We start from the raw sequence: 12,463 nt of genomic DNA on the forward strand, positions 1-12,463 counted from the left end.
TCGATCTTTCGAACCGATTAATAAGAACAAAGAGATGATAATTACTCGTGTGTATTTGATTTTCTTAAGTGTGATAATATTTTCTTAGGACCTATATATCACGATAACAGAACACATCCAGTAAACTGTTTTCCAATTTCGGAGAATGTTTGTTTAAATTGATCGCCCATTTCTCAGTCTACGTACACACACGTACGGTCCTCTAGAGTCTTTCTCGCTAATTCGATGTTTACCAGATGCCAATCCAACCGTCTCTCAACGCACACACACACACACACATTATTGTATATTCATAGATATATACATAGAGACAAATTATCATCATATATATAGAACACCTCGACCAACAGTTAGTCGAGACTTGGGTTCTTGTAAGTAGAATCAAACTTCGAATACAAGCTTATTATTCTGTCTTTCGATAAACAGTTACGTTAGAGAGAGGGAGAAAGAGAGATTCTGAGAATCCTCTTGATGAATACCACATTCGCGAGTTACTCGACCAAGCCAATACCTAGTATACCTTCTCATTCTCCTATAATGTACTCGATAACGATCAAACAACCCTACGGATTTGAGGCCAATTATTATTGTATCGAGGAGAACACGCAAATCGAGGAGACACGATTGATCAATTAATAGGAACGCTTGATCGTACACGCTAATTGTCCTTGACAATCCCTTTAACTATAAACCCAACCCCTACTTTACCCCTGACCCATCACCTCCAGTCTTCGTGTCCAAGTTGTTCTTGGAATTTAAAGATTCGAGATAAGAATGAATTAGAAAAATTGAATGAAGAAAATGAATGTTTGATAAAAGATTCTTGAAGGAATAGTTAAAAAGAAAAAGAAGGAGAAGAAACTCAAATGAGATGATAATGAAGCTTAGGAAAGAAAAATATGACGTTTGTTCTTACTGTTACCCTACTTCATTTTTCAATTCCTCTCTAAAAACCAACTTTAATTGCGCTAAGAGTAAGAGTAAGAGGTAGGAGGAGTAGTGGAAGGAGGAAAGAACAAGCACAATCTAAAGTCATGGCCTGCAAATTCACCTAATCAGTGTAGGCAAAGCCGTAGCTAGTCGAGAGCCCGTACCTAACGCTTTCCGTAATTGTAGTGGTCGTTTATAGTTGAACGACCCTTACAGAGCGTGTTAGATTCGCACACTCTTTCCCTTTCTCTCTCTCTTTCTCTTTCTTGCTCACTTCTCAGAAAAGCCCTTTCTTACTTCCCTTTATGAAGGAAAGAGAGAGAGAGAGATACTCGAAGTGTCAAGCCAATTCAATGTTGTTCAGGGTATCAGCAATTAGCGACCTTCCTAAATGCACCAATTAAGAGAGTCCTTTTCATTTGACGCTTGTTTTAAAATCGGATATTCGATTTGCTTCCCTTTTCTTTTCTTTTTCTACCACTTATCGTCTTCTTTGATTACATTTGTTTTATATTTCAATATATCTAATTTACCGAATGTCCAAGCTGGACAAATTGTAAAGAAAAGTGGTTGTAATAAAAATATTTCAATATATTCCTTTTTTTTATTCTCAATATAAACCAATATTTTTGATTTTCAATTTGGAACTAAAGTGTTGCTATTATTATAAAAAAATATTTTCCTCTAATAGAGGTAAGTTTTATATAACTAAATTTAGAATAAATAATTATTATACTAATCCGTTTGTTTTGTAATCGTTTTCCATAAGAGTACCTCTCATTCAATTTAACTCTCAAACATATTTCTGATCTTATTTTCGAACAAACTAACGAAACAAACACGAAATGAACAAACAAATTCTTTTGACAATTAACTCTAATGTAATTAATGATGTTAACTATCTTAACCTTGGCTGTTCTTTTACCCCTTTAAGATGAAAATCTACCCTGAAAAGCTGATTGTTAATGGTTTGCCAAGTACTGCACAAGTACATTTCCAGTGTACCATGTGTATTTACACAACTAATAATGCAGAGAGGACGAGAAATTAGCACAGAGAGAAAGAGAGAGAGAGAGAGAGAGAGAGAGAGAGAGAGAGAGGATTGTCGTAGAAGACGCGAAAACGTGCGTTGAGCGAACGAGCCTCTGAGTTAATATACTCGCTTCTGGGTGCCAGCAGACAGGAGAATGTGCAGGATTACAGTCATATATCTATCACGGTAGAATAGCGCATTGTGCCGGAAATCGTGATGGCGTGCTCGTAGACCATGCCACAGGCAAGAGCATAGCAATGGACATGCGAAATCTTGACGCCCATTCTGGACCATTTCCTCGATATACTACAAAGAATTACGTTATGCTTCTATATATATACGTATATATAATATATATGCGTAACTGTGTTAAATTGTGAGAATAATAAAGTTTTCGAGCTTTGCAATCTAGTGGTTTACATTAAATCTCTTTAATGTATACTATCTACGTTTAATTTTATCCCCTCTCCCCTACTCATACTTTTATACTAATGCACAATTTTATTATATATAATATATTTTTAACAAGAATACAAAGCGATAATTGTTTAGGATCATTTGAATATCTTTTTGAATTTAATTTGGATACTAATTCTTCAGATAATTTCTTATATTATTTTTTTGGTGAATTTTAAATAAATTTACGATAAAATATTTCTCTATGCATTCTCATGGGTTTGAATTATTTTATCAAATAGAATGCAATTCTCACAATGTTTCTAAACAAATACAAAAAAAAATATATGCATAGAACCCAACGTAAATGTAAAATCGAACGATTTACTCTATCATTTGATTTATAAAACAATAAATTAGATATTATTTTAATTGTATATACTATTTTGTTTAAACATATTGATGAAAAGAATTTATTGGAAAAATGCGCATATCCGAATAATTAGCATTATTCTATCGTACAGAATAAATGTTGAATAAATTCCTCATTATTTTCTACAAACACACACACACATACACAAACACGAATGCACTAGTGTGCATAAAATAAAACAAAAACAAAAAATACAATAAAATACAAATACGAATGAAAAATTGATTTGAAGTTAATACAGATTATCTAAAATCACCCTAAAAGTTATCTACTTCGAAATCTTGCCAAATATTTTGCCACTGCTGCTGCTACTGCTGCTGCTTTGCGGATTTTTTAAAAAGCCCTTTTGAAGCGGCGATTATTCTTTTATTCTCGGGTGTCGGCATACACTGGCAAAACTACCACCACCGAGTAGTATTATAGACTCACAGACTCAAAAGAAAAAGAAAAAGAAGAAGAAGAAAATGTACCTCCTTGAGAGAAGAAGCTCCAGAGTTTGAGAAAGACACTCGCGGTGCTGAAAACGAGTCGCCGCGAGGAAAAAAAAAGAAAGAGAAAGGAATAGAAAAAGAGAGAGAAATAGACAGAAAAAAAAGAAAAAGAAAAAGAAAGAAAGAAGCATACTCCGATGCTTTACGAAGTGGACACTCAAAAGGTACTCCGCATTTCTTAGATATTTCTCAGACCTCTTGCTCTGCATTTCACATAGATATCTGCACTGAACGTCCTACGGAACTTCTACTTTCTCTCTCTTTTTTTCCCCCTCACACACATATACTTTCTAATATCATACAAAGTTCAAATTTTCCTCTTCTCTTCCTCTCTTTTTCTAATATTATACAAAGTTCAATTTTTATTCTCTTTCTTTCTTCACACCATGAAAACGATTCCAAATTTTTTTTCTCTTTCACACATACACACATACACACAATTGAAATTTTATTCTACTTTTCTCTCTCTCTCTCTCTCTCTCTCTTCTCTCTCTCTCTCTATCTGACACACATATACTTTTACATAATTCTAATTTGGTCTCTCTCTCTCTCTCTCTCTCTCTCTCTTTAATGCATACACATCATACGATCTTACGATCTTACTTTTTCTATCACTCTTTTTATATATTATATTTTTCTGAAAAGGATGGTGATAGAGGGGATGGAGGATTGGACGAGGATTTAGTGAAAGATAGAATGGGGTATATATGTTAAAGGTGTGCTTAGAAATGACACGTTAACATAATCAGATAGTAAACTGTATCGCGAGATCCAGAGTTTTCTTTTTTCATGTTTCCAAGTAGTAGGAGGTACTACTAGGAAAAGAGGAAGATCCATTGAAAGGGGAAGTCCTTCTTCAAACTCGTTATATCTCTTTGTTGAACACCTCGAGTTTATTCGAGCTCCTTTTATAAACCCCTTTATATCGTATTTCTCTCTCTCTCTCTCTTTCTCTATTCCTTTTCCTATCTCTCTTTTTCTTCCCTTTTTCCTTTTCCTTTTTCTCGTTTTTATTCCTCTCGAAGCTTCGTAAAGAAACTTTCGATTTCGTTGATATTTAAATAGGATCTCAATTGGTTGTAAAATACAAAACGAGGAGTCAAGAATTTTCCTCTCTCTCTCATTTTCCTTCCTTCGCCTTTTTCCTTTCTTCGAGGTCAAGGGATCACTTCCCATTGGTCCATATAGTACCATACGAAAGGGTCACGAGTTAAATATTACATCCCTTTATGAACGATAAACGATTTTTTGTTGCTGGTCCAACCCATATGTTATTTAAATATATTTCAACATTCCCCCTGTTCCTCTTTCTCTCTCTCTCTCTCTCTCTCTCTCTTTCTTTAATAGGACTATTTACGAGAGGTTTAGATTGTTTTTAAAACTTTGTACACTTGTAGTAATCCATGAGAACGTGCATTGTTCTTTGTACAGAATGACTAGGACCCTTAACTGGGGATTGTACAGAATGACTGAGACCCCTAACTGGGGATTGTATAGAATGACTGGGACCCCTAGTCAGGCATTCAATTGGGCAAGATCAGGGATACGAAACCATGCTGCTACCCATTACTCTACCGAAGAAAAAGAAATAAATGAATATAACAAATTTTTAACTCCTCGTTTTTTTGTAAAACTTTGGAGATTTAGATTGTTTAAAAAAGTACAATATGTACATTGCATACGAGTTTGAAAAAAAAATCTGAGCCTCTCGTAAATGATCCTATCCTTGTTGAATTCGTATAAAAAAAAACTAGGAGTTTGAACAAAATGACTATTCGAAATAAGAAACTTTATTTTGTGTAAATACTTCTTATCAATAAACCATTTTTAAAATGGCAAACCCAATGAAATTAATTATTTTACAATGCTCTATATATGCGCTATAAACTTGAAAGAAAAAATTAATAAAAATTAAATTGCAAATTGTAATACGTCGTGACGTACATATGTTGAAAGCTTGAGAACTACCACTTTTTTTTCTTTTTTTTTCTTTCTTTCTCTCTGTTTCTTAGGATAACTAAAAACGTCGAGAGAATAAAAAAGAAACAAAAAGAAAAAAAAAAGAAACGAGAGAGAAAAGAGCTTCGAGACGTTAGAATTTCACTTTGATCCTTTTGAAATGAAATGATACATATGTGCGTAAATAGAATCGCGTAGGAGACAGAAAAATAGAAAGAGAGAAAGAATGAAAGAAAGAAAGAAAAAGAGAGAGAGAGAGAGGGAGAGAGGGAGAAAGAAAAAAAAGGAAAAGAAAAAAGAAGGAATGGATTCTCATACTCTTAAAGCGTTTGTATTTCGTCTCGGAGCAAACAATGTTGAGAGGAGCAGAAACTAAAAAGGTAAAGCAGAGTTGGCAACACGATGAAAAGCTAGAAAGAGTAAGAAAAGAGAAAAAGAGAGAGAAAGAAAGAGAGAGAAAGAGAGAGAGTGAGAGAAAAAGATACCTAAAGGAACATCTTACTGCAATGAAAAGAAAGTCGTACTTCCATCAGACACAGTAGATTTAAACTTTCTTTTTCTTATTCTATCAATCTTTCTCTCTCTCTCTCTCTCTCTCTGTCTCTCTTTCTCTCCTTCTTTTACTCTCTCATTCGCATTGCTTATCTTTTAAATTTATTTTCCCTTGTCACGCCATCTCCTCCCTCTTGTAAATTCCTCGTATACAATCGTTGGTACGTTAACGATCATTAAGAGTTTTCCCTTAGCTCGACAATATTTTTGTTTTCTAAGTACACAAACTGAATATTAGTTTAATAGAGAAAGAGAGAGAGAAAGATAGAAACAGAGAAAGAGAGAGAGCACTTCACAGTTAAATCAATGTTATTATTTTTAAGTAAATTGGTAGTATTTATAATAAAGTATTTGTATATGTAAATAATATATTAATTATCTTTACTATAATAATTAATTAAAAATATTGTGTTAATATTTTCACACAATAGAGATATTATATTATTTATAATAAAAGATATACACACACACATAATCAAGTAATCCCACTCGATTCTGACACAATCCGTTTATATAAACAGATATTATTTAGAATAAAAAGTTAATATTAATATACCTAATATCAATACGTAATCCTGATGTAACTAGTATATATCAATATTATAAATAGAAATAATAAAATATTGTATACTCAGTATCAATATGACACAATTTGATATAACAACAATAACCACAATTTTTATATATCCTAGAAAAAAAACTATTATTTATATTACAAACAATAAAAATAAAAAATATTCGTGCATACGAATCGTTAATTAAGAAATCTCTTCAAACAACAGAATGTTAAAAAATGTTGATCAAATATAAATAGAAAGGTAATAGTAATGATTTCAGCAATGTTACCTAACAGTGAAGATTATTTCTACGAACAATAGCAATTTCGATTAGCAATCGAATGTTGACAATTATCCTCGTTATATGTTATTAAGCCAACTCGCTTATATATACATATATACATATTATGTATATATATATATATATATATTGTAGATAGGAGGTAAACGTTCGTTTGGATAACGAAACTGCAAACAAAGAACATAAAGGTGTGTAGAACGTGTTGCTTATGCAGAGTCCTGTCGAATTCGAGCCTTTGTTCGATGGTAGAAATAGGAAATTCGAGAGGACAGCTCGATAGAAAATTTATAATAACCTACCAACATTACTCGTTATCAAACAAGGAAGTAATTTTCCTCTCTTGATCTCGTATTTCAGATACAGGTGTACGGATTTAACGCCGAGCTCTATCACAACATCAGCGAAGCACAACACAAGAGTCAAGGATTAGTCGCAATTTCGCTAATGGTTCAGGTAAGCCTTCCAACATTTCTTCTCTCTCTCTTTCTCTTTCCCTCTCTCTATCTTTCTTTCTCTATCTCTATCCTTTTTACCTTCTTTTATATTTATATTATGCATATTATTATTATTGTTATTATTCGTTGTCAGACAATATTGTGTTGTATGCTTTGTTGTTTTTGAATGAGAAAGAAATGCATTGTTCTAAATTAATGAATAATTGAATTTACCTTTACTTCTTTTACGTAAATTAATAGTTAAAATTATTTCATAATTATTTAAATGTTATAATTTTTTTGGAATATTTTTATTAACGGATGACACGTATTTCTTAATGTCATGAATAAATAATTGATTTTTTTGTATCATTTTATAAGATGGTCAAATCATTTTGACTGGTAGTGTGTGATGATTTGAGTTTTAAGATTAAAATTTATACCAATGGATATTTTAATAACTCAAAGATTTTGTTCAAATCAATTAATTTTGAAATTATAAAAAAGTAAAGAATTGAAAAGAATTATTTTTTAATTGAAAATTAATATCCTTGTAGGATTCTGAGATTATTTTTTGTAATCGATAAATCTTGAAATCAGTGATAGTCGAAATCCTTTATTGAAGGTTTTCCTATAAAAGTATAGTTGCCAAGAGGGAGAAAAAGGGAGTAAGTATCACGTAAGGATTGTCTTTCGAGCCACAGGAACGGCTCCTTTCCGAGAAAGATGAATCGGTCCATTGGGAATTCCGTAATTCAACCAGAACCGATCCTAGGATTTGACAATCAATACGAGATTGTTTATCAGCTAGATTTTCAAACAAAAAACAAAGAAAAGAAAAAAAAAGAAAACAGAGAACAAATTCTTTTAGCAGAAAAAAAAAATTGAAAAATACAAATCGATATAACGTAGTTCAAATAGGAAAATTAAAATTTAGAAAATACTTAAAAAAAAAAAAATTGTGTAAATAAGAATTGATAGGCCAGTTCAATTAAACATTATTTATATATATTTAATTTTTATATATATTTAAACAATTTATATTAAAATCAGATTAACAAAAAAAATGTGAACGAATTCTTTCGATAAAAGAAAAGAAAACAAACAAATGTACCAAATACAAATTGACAATTACAGAAAACTAAATAAAATAAAAAAAAAAATATATATATATATATATATATATATATATATATATATATATATATCCAAAAAAGATCTATATACAAATTTCGATCTCAAACTATTCTTTATTTTTAAGTAGAATAAAAGTTGTTTGCAAGCACGAAGATGAACTAAAAAATATCTAAAGAATCGATACAAACAAAACAAAAAAATTATATTTTATTTTATACTATAAATTTAAATGAAAATCTTATCGTAGCAAAAAAGAACTACTTTTACACGATCAAGATAAGAAAGAATAAGAAAAAGAAAAAAAAATAGAAGAGAAAAGTTTGAAAATAAGATCACAAAGAAAGAAAGAGAGAGAAAGAGAGAAATGTAGAGAAGATCGAACGACCTGTGACCACAAGTAATGGAAGGGGGAGGAAAAAAGCTCTTCTTTCTCGTATTCACGATGACAGTCGTTCCTCAAGTACCCAGAGGGAAGGTTCTTCTTTTTTCCTCTTTATCCCTTCCTCCAACCTTTCTCTCCACTCACCTCCCACCTTTCTCTCTACTTTCTCTCTTCCACTATTCTCGCGTGCGGCTCCTTCGTGCCCTTTTCGAAAGCAACGGCTCGAATCGATTACACGAAACGGCTCTTAATGAACGCCTTGCTTCTGTCCGAGTTCTCTATCCTTTTCTATCTCATTCTCGTTCATTCACTCACTCACATTCTTCCACTTTCAAAGTGTACCAAAAAAAAAAAAAAAAGAAAAAAAAATACGAAAGAGAAAGAGAGATAAAAGTGGTGTATAATAGTACGCGTGTTAGGAATGATGACTCCGACATCTGCTTGGATTGAAAATAAACGATTATCAATCGGTTAAAACACGAATATCTAATACGAATGAGAAACAGAAGGCAAGTGGTTCATTAATAGCAAGAAGCATGTTGATATAACAGATGTAAACGTCAGCAAATTGACGCTCGGTCTGCCTTCCATCCCCTCTTTCCCTCATCCCCTTACTCTGTCTGTCTCTCTCTCTCTCCCTCTCTATCTGTTTCTCTCTATCTCATTCACTATACGCATACACGTATATAAACGTTTCTCTATCTCTATCATCTAGATGACTATGTATGTGTGTGTGTGTGTGTGTGTGTGTGTGTGTGTGTATCTGTCTGTATGTGTATGTTTATGTGTGCTGGCGGTTGCAACCGTGGTACGGATCCATATCGGCTACCAGTATCACCTGTATCGCGTTATTGCAATCTCTGTCAATATCAGTACAAACGCCAAGTAGATTAACACGCGCATGTCATATTAAATACCTTTTGCGTACATACGTTACGAGGATACGAATTTTCGAGAGGAGGGGAAGGGGAACGGGTTGTTCTACAAATAAATCATGCACAAGCGCATTTACGTTCACGCATAAACTTTAAAACATTTGTTATATCAAATTTGAACGGACACTTGATCATTAATATTATTATTAATATATTATTATTATTATTATTATTATTATTATTATTATTATTATTATTATTATTATTATTATTATTATTATTATTATTATTATTATTATTATTATTATTATTATTACGATCTTTTATTTTATTAGTTCTATATATTTTTTATTTTACTGAAATTAATGTGAGTGTGTGTGTGTGTAATGAATTTATTATATCGAATTAATAATCAATATTTTACTAATAAAATATCAATACTTAACTCTGACCGTGTTAATTAATTCGTCTTAAAATATAATGACCCATTTGAATCGAAAGAAAAAGAAAAGCAATTAAAATATATCTTGTATCGTTGGAAAATAAGAACTTACTATTTTTCTTTTTTACTATCAATTTCTTATAATTAGTAAATTGTTAAAAGAAGTATATAATATAATATCCGTTGCGTGTAAATTAATCGAATGAGAGATGATGAGGCGTATTTGATTATAAATACTAATCGTATAGAGAAAATACGAGGAAAAATGGAAAACAGGTAAATGGGAGGAGGGAGGTGGAGGGGTTAAATATAATAGGAGTTATCAGAGTTACCCGTATGAAAAGGACAATGGAGTTAGTTATCCATCTACATAATGACTGTTTAATATTTTTCTCCATATGTCATATCGAGAATCAGATAGGAAAGTTAGCGGCGATAACTCGATGGAGAAGTTTCAAGCAAGCTCCCAGACGGTTTAAGCCAATCCTCTTTCTCCTCCTCCTCCTCCTCCTCCTCCTCATCCCTTTCTCTTTTCTCGAGTCTCAACGCCGGAAAGTACTCGATCTCTTTCCCTGTCGTTGTCCAACCCCCTCTTCCAAACCCTTCCACCAACCTTTCACTTCACCTTTCTCTCTCTTTCTCTCTCTTTCTGTTTGTCTCTCTTTTTTAACCGAGAGTTGATCGTAAAGGTGTGCGTTGAAAGGGTACACAGGTCGCGCGCGCACGCGAGAATGACTGAGTGAAAGAGAAAGAAGGGAAAAGGGTGAGAAGGGGGAGGGCAAGGAGAGGGGGTTAAGGTTGACGACTGTAATTCAAACGGATTATACCCTGGAGCGCCGGAGGGGTTGAGATATAAACGAGCAGGCTACGATGAAAACGCCGTTCCCTTCTTCCGTGGCCGAACCTTTGTGTATGTATACGTATTTATATGTATATTTTTGTGTGAATGCACAAGGGTGGTTAGCGAGTGTGGATATATAGAATGGCAAAAGAGAAAGAGAAAAATATTTTCACCTGTTAGCAACAGCAAACTTTTTTTTTCCTACCTATATATATATATATATATATATATATATGTATATGTATATGTATATGTATATGTATATAAATATGTAAGGGTGGTAAACTGAATTGGTACCTAGAAAGGGAACAAAAGAAACTACATAAATATATATTTTTACCTGTTCGCAGCACCAAACTTTTTTTCCTACCTATATACAATGGAAAGGTAAAGGGTATAGTAAGAGAGTAGGTTAACTAGAAAGAAAAAGAGAAAAATATTTTCACCTGTTCGCAACGAGCCAACCTTTTTTTTAACCCCTTTACACGTATGTGTGTGTATTCATATACTTACTTGCCTTCCGTTGAGACTTCATTTTTTGTTCTCTCTTCTTCTTTTGTTTTTTTTTTATTCCGGTCACCGTGCAAAAACTAAATATACATAGAGAGGTTAGTTTAGGAATATACATACCACCAGTCATCATCTATCTTTTTCTCTCTGTTTTTTAATTAAATGTTTTGTATGTTTCCGATATAATACAACAGTTCTCTTTTTTTTGTCTCTTTCTTTTTACTTTTCCTTTTTTGTTTTTTTTTTTTGTTTGAACCAAATTTTTACCTACGAACTTTTCTCAAACCATCGCAAAGTTGTTCATTCATCGTTAGATCCGTTGTTGCAGTTGGTTACCATCCGATGAGGTTTTCTCTATATAAGTTTTACGTAATATCACGTTGCTGAGAATAATTTAAACGAAAGGATTTAATTTGGGAATAGGATGAGAAGTGTCAGCGAAAGAGGAAGTTCATATTTTTCAGGTTAAATAGCTAAAATATATAGCAACGATAGAGATTACCTATACATATTCTCTTTCTCTACAATTACTATGAAGGAGAAGGGGAAAGATGAAGGTGGGAATATATATATACATATTATGTATATTATATATTATATAAGGTTGCTTCTATATGAACCCTTGCTTGCTTGCTTGCTCGCTCGCTTGCTTGGTTGCTTGCTTGGTTGCTTGCTTTAGGTACGACCACCACCGTTGCAATTAACCCTCTTAATTCATAATCAGGGTAGGCTCCCAGAAGCAGCCTGAATTAAACTGTAGGTTAAGATGATGGAATTAGCGTCGTCTTCATTTCCTGCCGGCCGTTAGATATTTTTCATTATGATTAATTTCACTGAGAAATAATCTCTATCTATCTCATTCTCTCCCCACCGCCCCTTCTCTCTCTTTCTTACTTCCTTTTCTTCTGGTTCTTCTTGAATATTCTGGAAAACGCATTAATATCGGCCGATAAGATCCAACGTTAATGTTACTCTCTTTTAACGAGAAAGATAGAATATAAAAATAATAGAAAAATCTATTATTCGATCTCGTTTGCAATGAATTTTAACCACCCTTCTCTTGTGTCTTGAAAGAGGAAAAAAATAATTCAACAAATAAATTGTATTAAATTAATAATAAATAAAAATGTAATATGCGCACCCAACTTTCATCAAATTTACACAACACTTTTTTTGTAACAGAGTCTCTC

The 12,463-nt window shown here is 32.5% G+C and overlaps 1 protein-coding gene across 8 annotated transcripts in view; it reads left to right on the forward strand.

Annotated features, from left to right (window-relative positions):
* The window catches only part of CARPA (Carbonic anhydrase-related protein A), a 231,849-nt gene that overhangs the window by 189,207 nt on the left and 30,179 nt on the right, over positions 1-12,463 (forward strand). For all 8 annotated transcript variants that reach the window (XM_089176802.1, XM_089176797.1, XM_089176799.1 and 5 more), the window contains one exon: positions 7,010-7,105. In XM_089176802.1, the coding sequence (XP_089032928.1) occupies positions 7,010-7,105 (96 nt within the window). The remainder of the gene's footprint in view (positions 1-7,009; positions 7,106-12,463) is intronic.

Source organism: Polistes dominula, unplaced genomic scaffold (genome assembly GCF_049000335.1).
Source record: "Polistes dominula isolate Pdom_NZ unplaced genomic scaffold, Pdom_raw_medaka contig_12, whole genome shotgun sequence".
In the NCBI taxonomy this organism is placed as follows: Eukaryota; Metazoa; Arthropoda; class Insecta; order Hymenoptera; family Vespidae; genus Polistes; species Polistes dominula.